General features: G+C 46.5%; 1 protein-coding gene across 2 annotated transcripts; it reads right to left on the reverse strand.

Moving 5' to 3' along the window:
- Window positions 1-444: 444 nt before the first annotated feature.
- Window positions 445-6,455, reverse strand: LOC142568618 (uncharacterized). 2 transcript variants are annotated; one of them, XM_075678490.1, is made up of 2 exons: window positions 5,741-6,455; window positions 445-1,181 (listed from the first exon to the last, which is right to left on the reverse strand). In XM_075678490.1, the coding sequence occupies exons 1-2, from the start codon at window positions 6,280-6,282 to the stop codon at window positions 1,037-1,039; spliced, it is 687 nt and encodes a 228-aa protein (XP_075534605.1). In that variant the 5' UTR covers window positions 6,283-6,455; the 3' UTR covers window positions 445-1,036. The 2 variants fall into 2 exon arrangements, with proteins under 2 accessions (XP_075534605.1, XP_075534606.1); XM_075678491.1 differs by having other exon boundaries at window positions 1,089-1,238.
- Between the last annotated feature and the right edge of the window lie 12,180 nt (window positions 6,456-18,635).

Consider the following 18,635-nt stretch of genomic DNA (forward strand, 5'->3'; position numbering starts at 1 on the left):
GATACCAGGGAAATTGGTGATCCGAGGCATGAATTCGTTGAGTGCGCGCGCACCTTCCAGGCGGTAGTGCTGCGCAGGGCTTTCGGTGAGCGACACTGTCAAGGGCGGGATGACGGACGGCATAGCGACCACGTAGTATACCACCAGGGTAACAAAGGCCTGCAGAGCGTAGAAAACGGAGGGATTAGCCATGCTTCCGCGACGGCTGTTCCCATGCCCACTCAGAGCAAAGGAACCGGTTGAAGCCTATCACATAGGCAAGAAAGGCAGCTTGGCGTTAGCCAAACTTCGTTATCAATATAATAGGCCGAGAAGAGGTTTCTTGAGCGTTGTGTATCATGAATGTTTGATTAGATGCATGAATGAAAGTTTGCTCTGTGCGCATGTGTTGACCGACGGTATATGTGTGCCTGCATTCTGTGAATAAATCAGTTGTGAGTGGCGCCCTGTCTCCTTCTCTTCGCTTGTGTGTGTCCGTTTTTTTGGCGTCTTTATATTCTATAATGAATCCAAAGACAGCGCTTGCTCGCTGTTGTCCGGGGAAGACAGCGTTACGAAAGAGCACGAAAGGGGAAGGCGATGACAACAGGAATTTTTGCATTAAGGGTGCCGCTTGAGCGCAGGGACGCATGAGTAAACGTGCAAGTTTACTCATGCGTGTTCTTTTTTATCTTTTTTCGTTTCTTCAAACATTGCCACTTCGTGTGCTCACTTCGTTCCTGTCCGTTGTCTTCCTGTCGTCTTGCAGGTATTAATTATTCAACATTAATTAGCGGGACTTTCAGTTCTTGGGTCATGCCCTCGGTCAAATATAGTTAGTGTATAGCAAATAAACATGGACACAAGCGTTGCACAACCTTTCAATGCTTGAACATATGTATTGTGACTGGTCTGATTTAATATATGTTTTTTATATAATTTGTTTGACTATTTCTCACCGCTGTTAGAATTAGGTGCACCATACTAACTACTACAGACAGTCGGTGGACATTATGACTACCCTTCGGCCTCTTCCAATGGGGTGTTGGCGCAGGGCTCAGCTGGAGCGGCTGCAGGAGGAGGCGCAACACGAACTTCCAAGCTTCACGCCTTGCTTGTGCTGCACGGTTACGGTGCTCACACTGGTGATGTCGCTGCTGCTGCTCATCCTCGTCCCCTCGGCCCACGAGTGGCCGCTGTACCTGCATCCAGCCAGCAGGAAGAGTCACACCACAGGTGCTCCCACGTCGATCCTTTCCCTGGACACCGAAGATTACGACATTACAGCTATACCGGCACTCACTGGGCCTGCGGATGTGTTTGCCGAGCAGAACGTCAGTGCTACTGCGCCTGGCTCCGTTTACGAGAAGCCTCAGACCACACTGATTTTTAAAATTTAAGGCCAGTGGCAGTCACCCTCTTGCGCGCCATCAATTACCGCGCCTTAAATTTCAACATAATCTTCAATCGAAAGCACTTAGCGCGAGTGAAACTGCTTTTTCTAAGTCGCCTTTGCTGTCATTGAATTATAGACTGCGAAAGATGCCTTGCGTTAAGAATAAATGAGCTTTAGGAAACTCTTTCTCCTTGCTAAGTTCAGAAGGTATTGTGTTTTTATTTTGCTGTTACTTTTCATTCCCCGCTATGTGCCGATTCATCTTTCGTTTATTCATGCAGTATGCGACACTGCAGAATTCACGTGACGCCCTGTGTTAATTTTACATACCGTATTGATCTGCGCGCGAATCCCGCATGTCGGGAGTCACATTTATTTATCCTTATTTCTGAAACCTCAAAGACACTCGAAGGTGTTTTACATGAGGGGTGGGTGCGTGCGGTTGTAAATGATTTCTGCAACGATGTATTTGAAATGAACAGAGTTCGAATGAAGTACAGCAGCCGCGGGAAAGTCATCCCAGTCCTTTGATGTCCGAACGAGGAACGAAAATAGATGGGCAATGTTACTGGCTTGAGGGGGATACACGGTTTTGGTGAAAGTACACAATAGTCCTTTTTGTAATACTTTTTTCTTTTTGCTTCTAGCCACGATTTATGGACTGAGTGGATTTGGAAGATTGAAGAAAACGGATATCGAAGCGAAGAAGACGAGCTGGGGGCAGGAGGTTTGGGAGCGCACCCTCGAAACTGGCGATATGACATCGAATCCCTACCCACACCCGCAAAGGGGTATACCGCAAGGAGCACTGCTCTCACCAATACTGTTCAACTTACTAATGTGTCGCATACACAGAGCTCCACTCCCGATACCAGACAAATTTTACACACTGCACGCCGATGACACAACCATATAGATTAACAAAGGCTCTCTGGGAAAAATGCAGGTCACCTTGCAACGCGCACTAGGTGCAGCACAAGTGGCAGCTGCAAGAATTTGCTTGTTCTTCCCGGAGAAGTCAGAGCTGCCATAACCAAGATAATTGAACTTGCCCCTACCACCGCGAATAAATGTGTGATACTGTATAAATTAGCGCTTTGTCCAGTTCTTCCTCACTTTATCATTTCTGTGTGTGCTGTTAACCCTTCCGGTAATATTTACAGATTCGACGAAAGCCTGTCGGGGACTTCAGGGCAAACAACTTCCCAAGTATTATTGTGAGGCTTCCTGCAGACACCTGTCCACTGAGGTGATCTGGATACTGGCGCAAGCTGGAATGGAGCGTAATGAACCTGCTCGCCCGAGAAGCACTGCGCCGGGCCCGCTCCATCCCCTGCCCAGGTCGATCCTCTCACAAGGCCCCCTTAATACCCACCCTAGCACCATACAGGGAAGACAGAAAACAATTTTAACTCTAAGCCCACACCTCACCAGACGACAGGGTGCACTCATTCGCCAAGTACAAACATCCTGGATACAGAAGCTATAGACAACACCTTATATGGGCCAAGTAACAGAGCGTCCGCCGCATTTTGGAATCTGTGGCGGTCAGTTAAACACTCCGCACTTACGGTGGCACTGCGGGCACCCATTCCGAACAATTCCCAATGGATCCATCCTCACCCTAGCCCCTACAGCTGAGGGGCTGACTGCAGCCACCACACATCACGACGAAGCTATCGTGGCTCCCTACATTAACTTCGCATTGGTGCAGGTGACCAATGGGCCTCCGCACTGAGGGGCCAAGTTCATCGCACAATTTTATGCTGCAAATAGACCTAGATAAGGCTTTTGACATGGTACCACATAGTGTTCTCTTTTTATTAATTATGTAGGACTTGGTTCCGTAATGTTTAAAGGCATCATAATGGCATATCAAAGCTCACGTACCAATTTAATTGTTAATGTTGAACTTTCACAACGCATACAACTACTCTTTTCCGTTCGGCATTGTTGTCCGTTAAGTCTTTTACTTTTTGCTTTATTTTTGGAGCCGCTCCGTAGAAAAATAGGTAATAGTACAGAAATCAGGGGGTTTAAGATACAATCCTGTGAAGTACGTGTTCTAGCTTATGCCGATGACGTTGACCTATTTGCTGCAGATAGGGAGAGTGTTAGCTCATTATTAAGAATTACTGAAAGGTTTTGTGAGAAAAGCGGCAGTGAAATCAATAAGCAAAAGAGTATTGGTCTCTGACATGTTCATTGGAATGCCACGCCCGGTTTTTTAAAATATCCGGTGGCTCACGACACCTAGCACGTACCTGGGGTTCCCTTTGGATGGGTATCGTGAGAACGAGTCACTCTGGCTCGATAAAGTGGATGAAATGCGTGCGATGGCCGAAGCATGGGGTGACCGTGAGTTGTCGATTTTTGCACGTGCCACTATTTGTAACGTTTTTCTCGCTACGAAAATTATGTATCTTCTGCAGCACATTAAAAAATTTCACCGAATCTTTGCAACATTCATCTGGTGTCCTACGTGGGAGCGAACATTATCGACAAATTTGTTTCGTCGAGTGAAGAAGGGCGGTCTGTCGGTGTGCCACTTGTTTCTTCAGCAAGTTGTATCGCGTTTCCTATTGATAAGGGACAAAAGAGACCCCATTCTGTATTGCTTTTTTTCAGAATCAGAATCAGAATTTATTATTAGGACTAGGGTCACATTACAAATATTCAGTATGCAGAAGGACGTCCGATGGTCAAAGACTGTATCGAGACCTCCTGTAGAAGAACTGTTACTATAGTGAACATATCAAATCAAGAGTAGCATATAATAAGGAATTATACAAGCAACAAAAAAAAAGAACGGTTACAGACCAAAATACAGAATTGATTACAAGTAATAACAAGGTTTAGCATATTTATTTATTTATATCTCATGGTAGCAGGAAGAAAATTGTGCGGGAACAAAATACCAACAGTTTATTTACAACAAAAGAGAAAGAAAAAAAAGCGAACAAAGACCGAATACAGCAATCCTTGTCGCTAATCTGTCAATACCAAATGCATTTTTATTTCTCTTTTAAATTGCGATAGAGATCTTGCGTTTTTCATTGTGAAAGTAGGACTGTTCCATATTGATATGGAAGTGAATTCTAGTCTGTTTACCACAGTTAGTACGGATTCTTGGTAAAAGAAAATTGTTATTCAACGCAAATCTGGTAGTAGTCTGAATCATCAGGTTAGATGGTGAAAATGGGATCAATGGTAGATAATTGTTCACAAATCTATAGAAGAAAATACCTAGGTTGTATTTAGTGAGTCGAGAATTGTTAAGGATGTTATTCTCGTGTAGTAGGGAAGTGGCATTAGAAAAGCGTGGACTACAAGTAATTATCCTTATGGCTCGGTCCTGAACTGTCTGGAGAGACGCAATATGAGTGTTATAGGCGTTTCCCCAACATATTATGCCAAAAGTAATGTGAGAGTGGACAAAAGAGTGGTAAAGTGAGAGTAATATGCGGTACACGTGAAGTAAGCGCGTGTTTTGATTAAGATGCGTATACCATTGGCTATTTTCCTTTTTTTTTGTGAGCAATATGATTGTGTTATTTGAAATTACAATCAAGTAGAATACCAAGAAAAGATGAACATGAACTTGGAGCAAGGCGGTGAGGACCAAAAGTGATAGGTGGAATTGATGGTATGTTTCGCTGATGTGAAGAGAATACAACAATTATAGTCTTAGTTGCATTAATAGATAACATGTTAACAATACACCACCTTGGGATATGTTCTAAGTCAGCATTTACCTTATTAACGAGAAATGAGATATCTTTATGAAACCTGAATATAGTGGTGTCATCTGCGTACAGAAGGCATTTTGTGAAAGAAAGACAGTTAGGTAAATCATTAATATAAACCAAAAACAGAAGTAGCCCCAGGATAGAGCCCTGGGGCAACCAATGTTAGTAAATCGCTGTCGAGAATAGGCATTGGAAAGAGAAACAACTTGAACTCTGTTATATAAGCAGCTTTTTAGAAGTGAGAGGGCAGGCCCACAAATGCCAATTGCTTCTAGCTTAGAGAAAAGTATGTCATGATTTATATTATCAAATGCTTGCGTTAGATCGATAAAAACTGAGGCGGCGAGAAATCCTTCGTCGATTAACCTTTTTAGTGTGTCAGTAAGACGAATGAGTGCTAGCTCTGTGGAATATCTATGGCGAAAACCAAACTGGCATGAAGAGAGGATATTAAATTTAGAAAGGAATTTCTTTAGCCGTATTTCGATTAGTTTCTCAATAACATTACCAAAGAATGGTAGAATTCAAATAAGTCTGTATTTAATAATGAGCCATTGTCTTTCTTTAAAACTGAGACGCAGCGACAAGTTGATGAAAGGAGTTGCGCCGGTCTCACCAAAGGTCGGGGTATAGGATGGTTGACCGGGCGACCGAAGCGCGCCAGCTCTGGCTTGGAGATAAAAGGTAGGCGGCTAGGCGGCACGAGTAGATGGCGGGGGCGTTCTGGCCGGGCAGCTGGGCGTAGAACTCGGGCCCGTAGCCCGACTGCTCTCGTCCTGCCCACGGGCACAGAAGCTCGAACGCCGGCCTCGGGCAGCAGGCGGCACGACAGACGGGCGCGGCGTTCTGGCCGGGCAGCTGGGCGTAGAACTCGGGCCCGTAGCCCGACTGCTCGCGTCCTGCCCACGGGCACAGAAGCCCGCCGGCCTTGAGCAGCTGGCGGCACGCTCGGGTAGACTGGCGACGCGGAGGAACGGGTTGGCAGGAGGCCCCTGTCGGGTTTAGTCCTGGTGGTTCGGGTCCGGAACCCAACGGCCCGTCTTCAACTCCCGGTCCGGTGGCCGACCATCTCCTGGCGTCGCTTCCTGGAACTCTCCCGGCGTCTCCCCCTTCTGTCAGCGCGCCTCGCCTTTTCTTCCGCTCTGGCCGATTAGTCATTTTCCGATTGGCTGCCTGACGCCCCGTGGTCTTTCCTAATTGGTTGGCATTTTACTCTTGTTTTCTTTTCTTGCGCCGCGCGTTCACGTGCCGGACGCTCTTCGTCGTTGTCGCTTTCCTCCAGCACGGAATTCGCCTCGGCGCGCGCACTCCTTGTCGTCTGCTTCTGTCCGTCCCGAGCACCTCACCATGTCGCGCACCACACACATCACAATGATATAATACGTGAAAAAAATGTGGAAAACGCTTTCTGTGGGTCGTGTAGTGATTGAATTTCAGACCAATTTGCATTATCAACAGCAGTTATGAAGCCGACTTTGTCCAGAACATCTTTAGTATGTGAAGGTGGGCATGGTCGTACATCATCATCATCATCAGCCTGGTTACGCCCACTGCAGGGCAAAGGCCTCTCCCATAATTCTCCAACAACGCCGGTCGTGTACTAATTGTGGCCATGTAGTGCCTACAAACTTCTTAATCTCATCCGCCCACCTAACTTTCTGCCGCCCCCTGCTACTCTTCCCTTCCCTAGGAATCCAGTCCGTAACCCTTAATGACTATCGGTTATCTTCCCTCCTCAGATTACATGTCCTGCCCATGCCCATTTCTTTTTCTTGATTTCAACTAAGATGTCATTAACTCGCGTTTGTTCCCTCACCCAATCTGCTCTTTTCTTATCCTTTAACGTTACACCTATCATACTTCTTTCCATAGCTCGTTGCGTCGTCCTCAATTTGAGTCGAACCCTTTTCGTAAGCCTCCAGGTTTCTGCCCCGTAGGTGAGTACTGGTAAGACACAGCTGTTATATACTTTACTCTTGAGGGATAATGGCAACCTGCTGTTCATGATCTGAGAATGCCTGCCAAACGCACCCCAGCTCATTCTTATTCTTCTGATTATTTCCATCTCATGATCCGGATCCGCCGTCACTACCTGCCCTAAGTAGATGTATTCCCTTACCACTTCCAGTGCCTCGCTGCCTATTGTAAATTGCTGTTCTCTTCCGAGACTGTTAAGCATTTAGTTTTCTGCAGATTAATTTTTAGACCCACTCTTCTGCTTTGCCTCTCCAGGTCAGTGAGCATGCATTGCAATTGGTCCCCTGAGTTACTAAGCAAGGCAATATCATCAGCGAATCGCAAGTTACTAAGGTATTCTCCATTAACTTTTATCCCCAATTCTTCCCAATCCAGGTCTCTGAATACCTCCTGTAAACACGCTGTGAATAGCATCGGAGATATTGTATCTCCCTGCCTGACGACTTTCTTTATTGGGATTTTGTTGCTTGCTTTATGAAGGACTACGGTGGCTGTGGAGCCGCTGTATATATCTTTCAGTATTTTTACATACGGCTCGTCTACACCCTGATTCCGTAATGCCTCCATGACTGCTGAGGTTTCGACAGAATCAAACGCTTTCTCGTAATCAATGAAAGCTATATATAAGTGTTGGTTATATTCCGCACATTTCTCTATCACCTGATTGATAGTGTGAATATGATCTATTGTTGAGTAGCATTTACGGAATCCTGCCTGGTCCTTTGCTTGACAGAAGTCTAGGGTGTTAATGATTCTATTTGCGATCACCTTAGTAAATAGTTTGTAGGCAACGGACAGTAAGCTGATCGGTCTATAATTTTTCAAGTCTTTGGCGTCCCCTTTCTTATGGATTAGGATTATGTTAGCGTTCTTCCAAGATTCCGGTACGCTCGAGGTCATGAGGCATTGCGTATACAGGGTGGCCAGTTTCTCTAGAACAATCGGTCTACCATCCTTCAACAAATCTGCTGTTACCTGAACCTCCCCAGCTGCCTTCCCCCTTTGCATATCTCCCAAGGCTTTCTTTACTTCTTCCGGCGTTACCTTTATGATTTCGAATTCCTCTAGACTATTTTCTCTTCCATTATCGTCGTGGGTGCCACTGGTACTGTATAAATCTCTATAGAGCTCCTCAGCCACTTGAACTATCTCATCCATATTAGTAATGATATTGCCGGCTTTGTCTTTTAAGGCATACATCTGATTCTTGCCAATTCCTAGTTTCTTCTTCACTGTTTTTAGGCTTCCTCCGTTCCTGAGAGCATGTTCAATTCTATCCATATTATACTTCCTTATGTCAGCTGTCTTACGCTTGTTGATTAACTTCGAAAGTTCTGCCAGTTCTATTCTAGCTGCAGGGTTAGATGCTTTCATACATTGTCGTTTCTTGATCAGATCTTTAGTCTCCTACGATAGTTTGCTGGTATCCTGCCTAACGGAGTTACCACCGACTTCCATTGCACACTCCTTAATGATGCCCACAAGATTGTCGTTCATTTCTTCAACACTAAGGTCGTACGTTGGAATCGAAACGTAAGGGCAGGGGGTAATTATCAGTGGTGTCGATGTGCAAAACTTTTGCCTCTGGTGAATGAAGCATGTTGGAAAGAGCATGATCAATAAGTGTACCTGTTCCGTTAGAAACTTCGCGTGTGGGATCGTCAATTAAACCCTCATACCCGCAGCTATGGAGCAAACTAGTATAGGGAATACAGATGGGTGAGCTTTCATCGAGTAAATTCATATTTATTTCACCCATTATAACAACATTTTTATTTTCTAGTGATACAGTGTGTAAAATAACATTAATATTGCTACAGAAGTCATTAACTGACGGTGAAGGAGAGTGGTAATTGCAGCCAAATATAAAATTCTTGTTGTCCTGAGCAAGAAAGCAGCTACTGAATTCAGTCCAAACAGATTCGCAATTACTAATGGTTAAGGATAGGTCATGTCTTCTTCGATAAGCAATATTAGGAGAAACATATATGGCAGCACCTCCGTGACTGCTCGTTAATCTATTGGAGTATTCGGATTTATAGTTAGGGAAGCAATACAAATTTTTCTCGTCGTCAGATAACCAAATTTCAGTAATGGCAATTAGTGGAAACGAACTAGTTAGCGATGCGAGGAAATTATCGATTGCGTCGAAGTGCTTACGAAGACTCCTCGCGTTAAAGTGAATGATGGAATGAAATCCGCTTAAAAAGGAATTCACTTGATGGGGTTTCAGTAAGGAAGCCATAATTGTGATGTCGATTGGTTAAGGAATGAGTTCTAGTTCATTTTGGTTGGGTCAGATTCGTCTCGAATGCGGAGAACTTTGCTGTTAGTAGTCTTCCTAGCCTTGATTTGGCAGTTGTCCGTCCAAAGGAACATCCAGTTCCTTTCTTTCTTCAAAGTAAGGACTTTGGAAAAAAGAGCCTTGTTACATGAGGTCAGATGCTCGTTTACAAAGACGGAAGCGCTAGAAAAGCCGGAGAATCCAATGTCGCTAAGGCAAAGTTTGGCCTTACGCGCTTTACTAACAAATTCCGCTTATTTGTTCTAGAACAGAAACGAGCAATGATATTTCTCTTGTCATTAGATCTGGTGGGAACGCGATGAACAATGTCCAGATCGCTAGGTGATACGGCGCAGCCAATTCTCACCCCTACCGTTTTCATAATTTCAACGCAGTCCTCTCCTTGAGAACAGGGACGCCCTTGATCTCGACATTACCTAGACGAGAGTACTGTTCAAGCTCCTCCATCTTCCGAGTCAATGACAGGTTCTAAGATTTCAATTGTTCGTTCTCGACAATTAAGGTAGCATTTTGGCTACGTAGTTCTTCTACAAGTCCGTTCGAGTGCTCGGCACTTGTATTCAAGGAATCAACTTCTTTTTTTAGGTCGACAACATCAATCCCACACTCCTTCATTCTTAGCAAGATCTTCCCAAAGACGAGTTCATGCGTGCTTTCAGCCATGTTGTTAATCTTAACTTCTAGCTCCTCAATTTTTTTTCGATAGTTCAGCATTCGTCGGCATGGTATGAGTATTAAACAGAGACTCGGATAGAAAAAAAAGGAAGAAAACAAATGGATGATGACAGCAGCAGCAATTGCAGGAAAAAAGAGGTATAGAAGGAAAGTTTAGGAATACCTGCTTGTGCAAACAGAGGATCCAGGCTTAGAGGTGGGTCATGCAATGCCGCTGCTGCCAGTGAAGAGGAGGCGTCGCTGTCGGCTTATTTATAGGGTGCGCCGCGATAGCAGCGATCTCCAGTGGTGAATTTGCCGATACCAGCAGCAGACCACGAAGTGGCTGCGCAGTCGAAGATTCACCCCGTGTGGATGATTCAGCGCGGTCCAGACCATGTTAACAGTTTCTATGCCTGAATTTTTTTGTTTCTTCGGCCATTGGCCTTCATTACACAACATCAAGTTTCTTGCATGAAGTTGTAACGTCCTGTTGTTTCCTTAGGGCCAAGATTTTCCCTTGAGTACCTCTCCAACGTAAAAATAAAAAGTCTGATGAAGGATCTCCTTGAGAGTGTGTTCGCTGTTAAATTGTATCGGTGAATATTTCTAGAAGGGCCTGGGCAAAATACACTTAAAAGGGTTAAAAATATGTGGATACCGGCAAACGTTAAAAATTTTTCTTCAAGCTTCACACGGGAACCTTGCCTGTTAAAACGTGGTTGGAGGAAAGAGGGATATATCTGCCTGGGGAAGCAGATGCTTTCTGTGCAACAACGCTGAAATAATCGAATATGTTTTCATTCATTGTAAGAATGTCATATTCTTTTGGAATATATTACAGCGCTACAGCCGTGGCATAGAGGTAGAGCATCCGCCTCACGTGCAAGAGGACCCTGGCTTGAATTCCGGTGCCGCGCAATTTGCCACAGGATTAAAAAAAATCCGCAAAAATTGCATAAACATGCCTGGAGTGCGGCCTGACCCCGGTGACCAGAACCGGTAACGCACCCCCTCACCAGAGCAGGATTGGGCACCCTGATGCAGTACTTGGCCACAACCTCCTATGTGAATGCAACAATCAAACCCCGGCCCTCAGTCCCCAGCAGCTGCGAAGCAACTGACCACGGCGGCGGTCAGACCTGCGACGCAGTAGAGGGTGCTAAGAGTCCCTGGTTCCGGACAGGCCGCCATTGGAATCTGAACCTGGCAACGTTGAACGCTAGAACGTTATCTAGTGAGGCGAGCCCAGCAGTGCTAATGGAGGAATTAGAGAGCAGTAAATGGGATATAATAGGGCTCACGGAGGTTAGGAGGACAAAAGCAGCATATACAGCGCTAAAAAGCGCGCACGTCCTGTGCTACCGGGTCTTAGCGGAGAGACGAGAACTAGTAGTCGGATTCCTGATTAATAAGGATATAGCTGGTAACATGCAGGAATTCTATAGCATTAACGAGATGGGGGCACGTATTGTCGTGAAACTTAATAAGAGGTACAAAATGAAGGTGGTACAGGTCTACGCCTCTACATCCAGTCATGATGACCAGGAAGTCGAAAGCTTCTATGAAGACGTGGAATCGGCGATGGCTAAAGTCAAAACATCATACACTATACTGATGGACGACCTCAATGCCAAGGTAGGCAAGAAGCAGGCTGGAGACAAGGCAGTGGGGGAATATGGCATAGGCACTAGGAATAGCAGGGGAGAGTTATTAGTAGAGTTTTCGGAACAGAACAATATGCGGATAATGAATACCTTCTTCCGCAAGCGGGATAGCCGAAAGTGGACGTGGAGGAGTCCGAACGGCGAGCCTAGAAATGAAATATACCTTATACTCTGCGCTAACCCTGGCATCATACAGGATGTGGGCGTGCTCGGCAAAGTGCGCTGCAGTGACCATAGGATGGTAAGAACTAGAATCAGCCTAGACTTAAGGAGGGAACGGAAGAAACTGGTACATAAGAAGCCGATCAATGACCTTTCTTCAGCTTTGGAGAGCGGTTATAGTAGAGCTCACGCACGGGGCAGAAACCTGGAGGCTTACGAAAAGGGTTCTACTTAAATTGAGGACAACGCAACGAGCTATTGAAAAAAGAATGATAGGGGTAAAGTTAAGGGATATGAAAAGAGCAGATTGGGTGAGGGAACAAACGCGGGTTAATGACATCTTAGTTGAAATCAAGAAAAAGAAATGGGGCATGGGCAGGACATGTAATGAGGAGGGAAGATAACCGATGGTCATTAAGGGTTACGGACTGTATTCCAAGGGAAGGGAGGCGTGGCAGGGGACGGCAGAAAGTTAATTGGGCGGATGAGATTAAGAAGTTTGCAGGGACAACATGGCCGCAATTAGTACATGACCGGGGTAATTGGAGAAGTATGGGAGAGGCCCTTGCCCTGCAGCGGGCGTAACCAGCCTGATGATGATGATGACAGAGAACTTTAAATATAGGCCTACCCCTCAATTCACGTGGCATTCGTTTTTTACCACCTGAACGTGTTTTTGAACAGCTGGGGATTATTTTTTTTTCTTGGGCAGCGCGCAGCCTGGCGTAGTCTGTTGGAGTATATACATTGTGATGTGAAAGGCCGCTCTGTGTATAAATATTTTGTGGAAATGATTTTGAAGGTTCGTGACAAGCACAAGACGAATGACTGATGAAGCTGTGGTGTCAATGCTTGACCCTTTAACACATATAAAACGAGTGGGATCTGGGATCACAAACTCTATTGAGGCTTCTAGCCGAGCTGGAAATAAAGAATGATTGATTGATTGATTGATTGATTGAAAACATCTTTATTTGCTGAATATTCGTAGAGCTCGTGGGTGGGCCGCCTAGTCCGGTAGTCCACTGGTGATTGCTGCTGCACTGGCCCTCCCCACCAGCCAATGCCGACGGTCAGGATCATCGCTGAGCAGAATAGCCTACCACTGCTCTTCTGAGGGATTTGGAATGGGTTCAGCTATGGGATTAAATTGGCATGCCCACACCATGTGGTAGAGGTTAGCTACCTCTCCACAGTGTGGGCATTGCGGAGAGTATAGTGTAGGGTACCACTGGTGTAACTTAGCTGGCGTTGGGTATGTATTGGTTTGTAGTATTCTGAGGGTGTTCTCTTCTAACTTATTGAGGGATTTATGTGGTGTTAGCTACTCCTTCCTGGCTGTCCTGTATGGTGCGAGATTGTCAGCATACACTGCTAAAGTAGCTAGGTCGCGGCACCCTTCAAGGTTATCAGGGGGAGATGCCCGGTATAGAAGAGCTCGGGCATACCTGCGAGCGGCTTCGTTTCCTCCTGGTGGTTCCAGGTGACCGGGAAACCAGATGACTGAGGCTTGGCTGGGTGGATGCTTAATCAGCAATGACAGCCTTGACCTGTGAATCAATCCATTATTGAAGTTGCGACAGGCGTTCTGGGAATCAGTGAGCACAGCGGCGTTGGGGTTAGATGCTATAGCTAATGCAATAGCTCCTTCCTCTGCGTAAGTGGGGTTGGATGTTTTCATCGATGCGCAGTTCACCATCGATCCTGAAGGCACCAAAAGGTAGAAAACCGGGAGAAGTAGTGACGCAAGAAGGGCTATCGATCCTCACCGATCCCACTTACCCTACAAGTCTGGGAAACAGTGTTAGTAGAGATACGTGACCGGACCTGACGTTCACCAGGAACATAAACAGCGCCATTTGGAGGAATACCGAACAGAACCTGGGAAGCGATCACTTCATCCTCTCTCTGGAGATAAGCGCAAACGCGTGCAAACGCAAAATAGGTATCGCAAGAATTACGAACTGGGACAAGTGGAGACAGGCCCAGGCATCTACTACAAACCCTATTACAGACCTAGAGGAATGGGTTAAGGGTGAGGTGCAAACTTTGAAAGCCTTTACGAAAAACGTCTGCACCACAGAAGAATGCCCAGCGGTTGATCCGCACCTTCTACATTTATGGGAAGCAAGACGCTCATTGACAAAGAGATGGCGACGACAACGGCTTAAGCACAAACTCAAGAAAAGAATAGAGGAGATAAACAAAAATGCAGAATCCTACGCCATATCCTTGGCCAGACAAACTGGAATACGCTCTGCGATGGTATTCAGGGGAAGCTAGGTGTGTCAAAGACTTGGAAGCTTCTGCGTGTCCTAATCGACCCCTGCAGCAGCAATTCGGCCACTGAAGAAAGGCTCACGAAGATTGTACACACCATCCCGCGTACGGATTGTACACCATCCCAGGTATATGTGCATGGCCCAAATCGTGGAACAACCGGAGTATTTTGGGCTGCCGAATGCCAAGCTGAGCATCCCACTCACAAAATAAGAAATCAAAGCAGAAATCGCGGCCATGAGAAAAAATGCAGCTCCAGGTCCGGATCAAATAAGAGCCAAGCTCTTATTTAACCTCCGCGATGACATTATCACCTTGCTGGTGGAATGCTTCAACGAGGAGCATTGGGCTACAGGAACGCTACCAATATCCTGGAAGACGGCCGAGGTTCGGTTCATTCCTAAGCCGAACAAACCCCTTAAACTGGGTAATCTAAGACTGATATCGCTGACCTTCTGTTTGGGGAAGCTCATAGAGCGGGTCATCAACACGAGACTCAGTAGATACTTAGAAGAGAACTACCTCCTACCTAACACTTAATTCGGTTTTTGCGCTCACCTATCGACGCTGGGCGCCCTCTTGTACCTTTACAAAGACCTCCTTGAGATGCCTCCCAAGTCACAGACACATCCCGGCACTTGATTTGAAAGGAGCGTTTGATAACGTTCTGCATAAAATATTCTGCAAAGCCTCGCTGACACCAACTGTGGTGCGAGAACCTACAATTATATCAAAAACTTCTTATCAGCAAGGCAAGCCACTATAAACTTTGGTGGAATAAAATCAGATCCCATCAATCTAGGCCCGAGAGGAACTCCGCAAGGGGCGGTACTGTCACCCCTTTTGTTCAATTTGGCTATGAAAGATCTCCCAGGCCTTCTCTCCAAAATCCCGGGTATCAAACGCACATTGTATGTGGATATCACTCTCTGGTGCAACTCGGGGAGGGACGCCGCGATCGAGGAGTGTCTTCAAGCAGCAGCGGAACGGTGGACCGTTACGTCAGGGAGAGAGGCCTCCAGTGTGCGCCGGAAAAGTTCGAGTTGCTCATCCTGAAGAACCCGAGAACATCCCTGGCGCAGAACAGCACGGTGTATATAGACAACCACTGAGTACCGAAACCCACGGACATCAAGATCCTAGGGCTGTATATCCCGCAGGGGTGACAGAACACCACCACTATGAAGAAGCTTACAAAATCCACCGTGCAAATCCTACGGATGATACATTGTATCAGAAATAAGCACTATGGCATGAAGGAAAGGGACGCCATCCGCTTAGTGCAAGCTTTCGTGAACTCGCGGATAATCTACGGGACGGCATTCCTTAACCTCTCCAAGGTCGGAAATTGATAAGTTGGAGACACTGATCAGGAAAGCCTACAAGACGGCACTGGGGCTACCAAACTCCACGCCAACGGCAAAGCTCATGGCTCTAGGAGTACATAATACCCTCAAAGAGATGTGCGAAGCACTATGCCTGTCACAACTCAATAGGCTGGCACTCACAAAAGCAGGTAGAGATCTGCTCGGAAAGATCCATATTAATCTGCCCTATACGATAGACCAAAGGGAAGAGGTACCACGTGATGTGAGGAGACGCATCAACGTGTACCTCATTCCGCGGAACATGCATCCCGCATATAACATCGAAAGGAGAAAAGCAAGAGGGGAAGCCATGCAGAAGAAATGGGACGAGCACCCTAACACCTTTACGTGGACACCGCAGGACCAAAGAATGGAGTGATGACTATTGTGGAAATAAAGAAAAAGAAGACCACCGTGGCGAAGTAGAGTTACCTGACTCCTGAGCCAGAGGACCTGAGTTCGAATCTTACTTTGAGGCACATTTTATTTCTTTTTTTAAGCTCAGTAATTTTTTATCAGGGTATAAATGCCTAATTTCATTAGTTCCAGATTTGCGGAGCATCGGAAAAAATCACCCTTACCCCCTTGAGGAGCATCGGAAAAGGGCAACTGTTAGTCCCCGAAGGAGTGAGCGCATGAGGAGCAACAGTTCCTCCCATGTCAGGTAATCCCCAAAAGGACCAATGGTTGTGGCAAATCAGTTAGTCCCCAAAAGGACTAACCTCCCTACCCCTTTTAGTCCTTTTTTTCTTAGAGTCTGCGCAAGTAACAGAGCCTCCACCGCATTGTTGAATCTGGGGCGGTCAGCTAAACATTCTGCACTTACTGTGGCATTCCGGGCAGCGATTCCCAACAATTCCCAATGGATCCATCCTCACCCTAGCCCCTTCAGCTGAGTGGCTGACTGCAGCCACCACACATTACGACGAAGCTATCCTGGCTGCCTACATCAACTTCGCATTGGTGCAGGTGACCAGTGGGCCTCTGGACGGAGGGGCCAAGTTCATCGCACAATATTATTTTTTTTCTCTCACTAAAGCTTACTACTAAGACTACTATTACTCGGGAGCTCGAGTGGAAAATAAGAAAGAAAGAGTATTTGGAGAACCTGCGTATAAGAACTCGAGCAGCGTAGGCACGGGGCCCGCCGGACGAGTGCGCGGCTCGGTAAGAAATTCTGCCACCTTTCCTGTTGCGGCCGTTTGAGCAGGATGCGCCTACCCGGGCCGGATATGCAGACCACTTCCAGCACGCGACTTTGTAATTGCTAATGAGTACAGCGGCGCGTGGCACGGCTCGCAATGGCGGGTCTCATGACTTCCGCTGCTTTGAAAAATCGGAGAGAAGCTAAGTTTAATGTGGTGTATGTTACGTTAAAAAAATTTCAGAAAGCAAGAAAACACTGCGCACGATGCGCACTGCTGAAAGTAACACTTGTAGTCATGGCAATCGTGGAGACGCCGCGAGGCAGCGATCTTGCCGAGCGCAAGTCCTCGGGACAGAATCGTTTAGGGACACTTCAGAAGGCGCGTGGGATGTGTGGCGTACGATCGCCGAGCGTTGCGCAGTGCTGGTTGCATCCGGTTGTGTGTTGTCTCAGCAGTGGGTTCAGTTGTTCTTGGCAAAATTTCGTGCTGTAGTGGTGGTGTCGCAAGGTGGCTGTTGGTCTCGGTGAACTCTTGTGATGTGGGACCCGTATTTCTGAAGAATTTAGGGGTGCTGATGATCAAAATATTCAAGTGACGTAGCGCCTCGGCAATGGAGTTAGCGAACCAGAGCTTGGGCGTCGCCGTGTCCGTCCTTTACGTAACTATGTGCAATTGTTTGACGAAGTTCGAGGGAGGTGCTGCATCCTTTAGGCCACGTAGCGCTGATTGCGCCGACCGCGCGCTGTTCAACGCGAAATCTGTGCTTTGTGCACTGTGCTTCTTGAAACGAGTGGCGCAGCCGTGCAGCGCGAGTGGTGGAGAAGCAGAGTGGCTTCGGGTCTCCAGTTGCCCGGTCACAGACATACGCTCCAGTTTTAGTCTGATTGGCGGCTATCGTGAGATTGTGGCGTGTACCTGGCTTAGTATGAAGTTTACGTTACTAACACAGCTCGTTGATGTTCTTGCGTGCTAGATGACATGTGCATGACCATCGCACTGAAAACAAGATTTATATCGGTGTTATTTGCATTTCTGTGTTCTAAATTACATTGTATCATGCAAGTTAAGGCAGTCTTATTACGGAGGGAGTACGGAGGTCAATATAGAAAGATATTTGTGTATGTCTCAAATTTTAAATTACTTTAGTGTCACGTAGTAGTGACGGTCAGTAACACAGCAGCAAAACTAAATGGCGAAACTAACTCCTTACTTGACGAACCTGTGCCTAGAGAAACAGGCTACACTCAAAGCACAACGAAAGAGGCAAGCATAGTCGTCGATGATCGAAAATCTGATCAGCGGGTCAAGCGCGTCGGCTTTCATACATGAGCCATCGAATGTTCCGGAGTAATCGCTGGTGCCCGCATGTCATATTACAATAATATTACAGAAGGTTCGATGACAACAGGCAACGGATAGCGCCATCAATAACATTCGAGAAACTTCCGATACATGCGGCCGCGTCCTGCGCTGAGCGATAACATTTGTTAGTCGGTGAAAAGCGGTCAGCCGAGAAAGATAAACAAGTACACGTGTCAATACCTCCCCCTTAAGGAGCATCGTCCCGATGCTACAAACACGAAAGTCAAAACAAAACCATGCATAATAACGAAAACAAAACAACAACGAAGAATGACCCCAAGTTCGTCAGTGAACGCAGACAGGCTAAGATGTACGACGCGGACGACTTCTGCAGGTCGTGCGCGCAGACGCTGTGATTGCAAAATGGCGTCTTGAACGACCTCATCGTGCAGTGTCCCAATGCGTCGGCTGATCTTGCAGGGTCCGAAATAGTGTCGTAACATTTTCTCGCTAAGTCCTCGTCGGAGTTTTGCAGTCCAGACCCAAACACCGTCGCCAGTATAGTAATCCACGTAGCGGCGTCGATCCTCTGCTGGTTCTTCATGCGCAGGCGGGTGACCTGTCTGGCTTCTTCGGTGCCCTGGAGATA

The sequence above is a fragment of the Dermacentor variabilis genome, unplaced genomic scaffold (genome assembly GCF_050947875.1).
Source record: "Dermacentor variabilis isolate Ectoservices unplaced genomic scaffold, ASM5094787v1 scaffold_24, whole genome shotgun sequence".
Taxonomy (NCBI): domain Eukaryota; kingdom Metazoa; phylum Arthropoda; class Arachnida; order Ixodida; family Ixodidae; genus Dermacentor; species Dermacentor variabilis.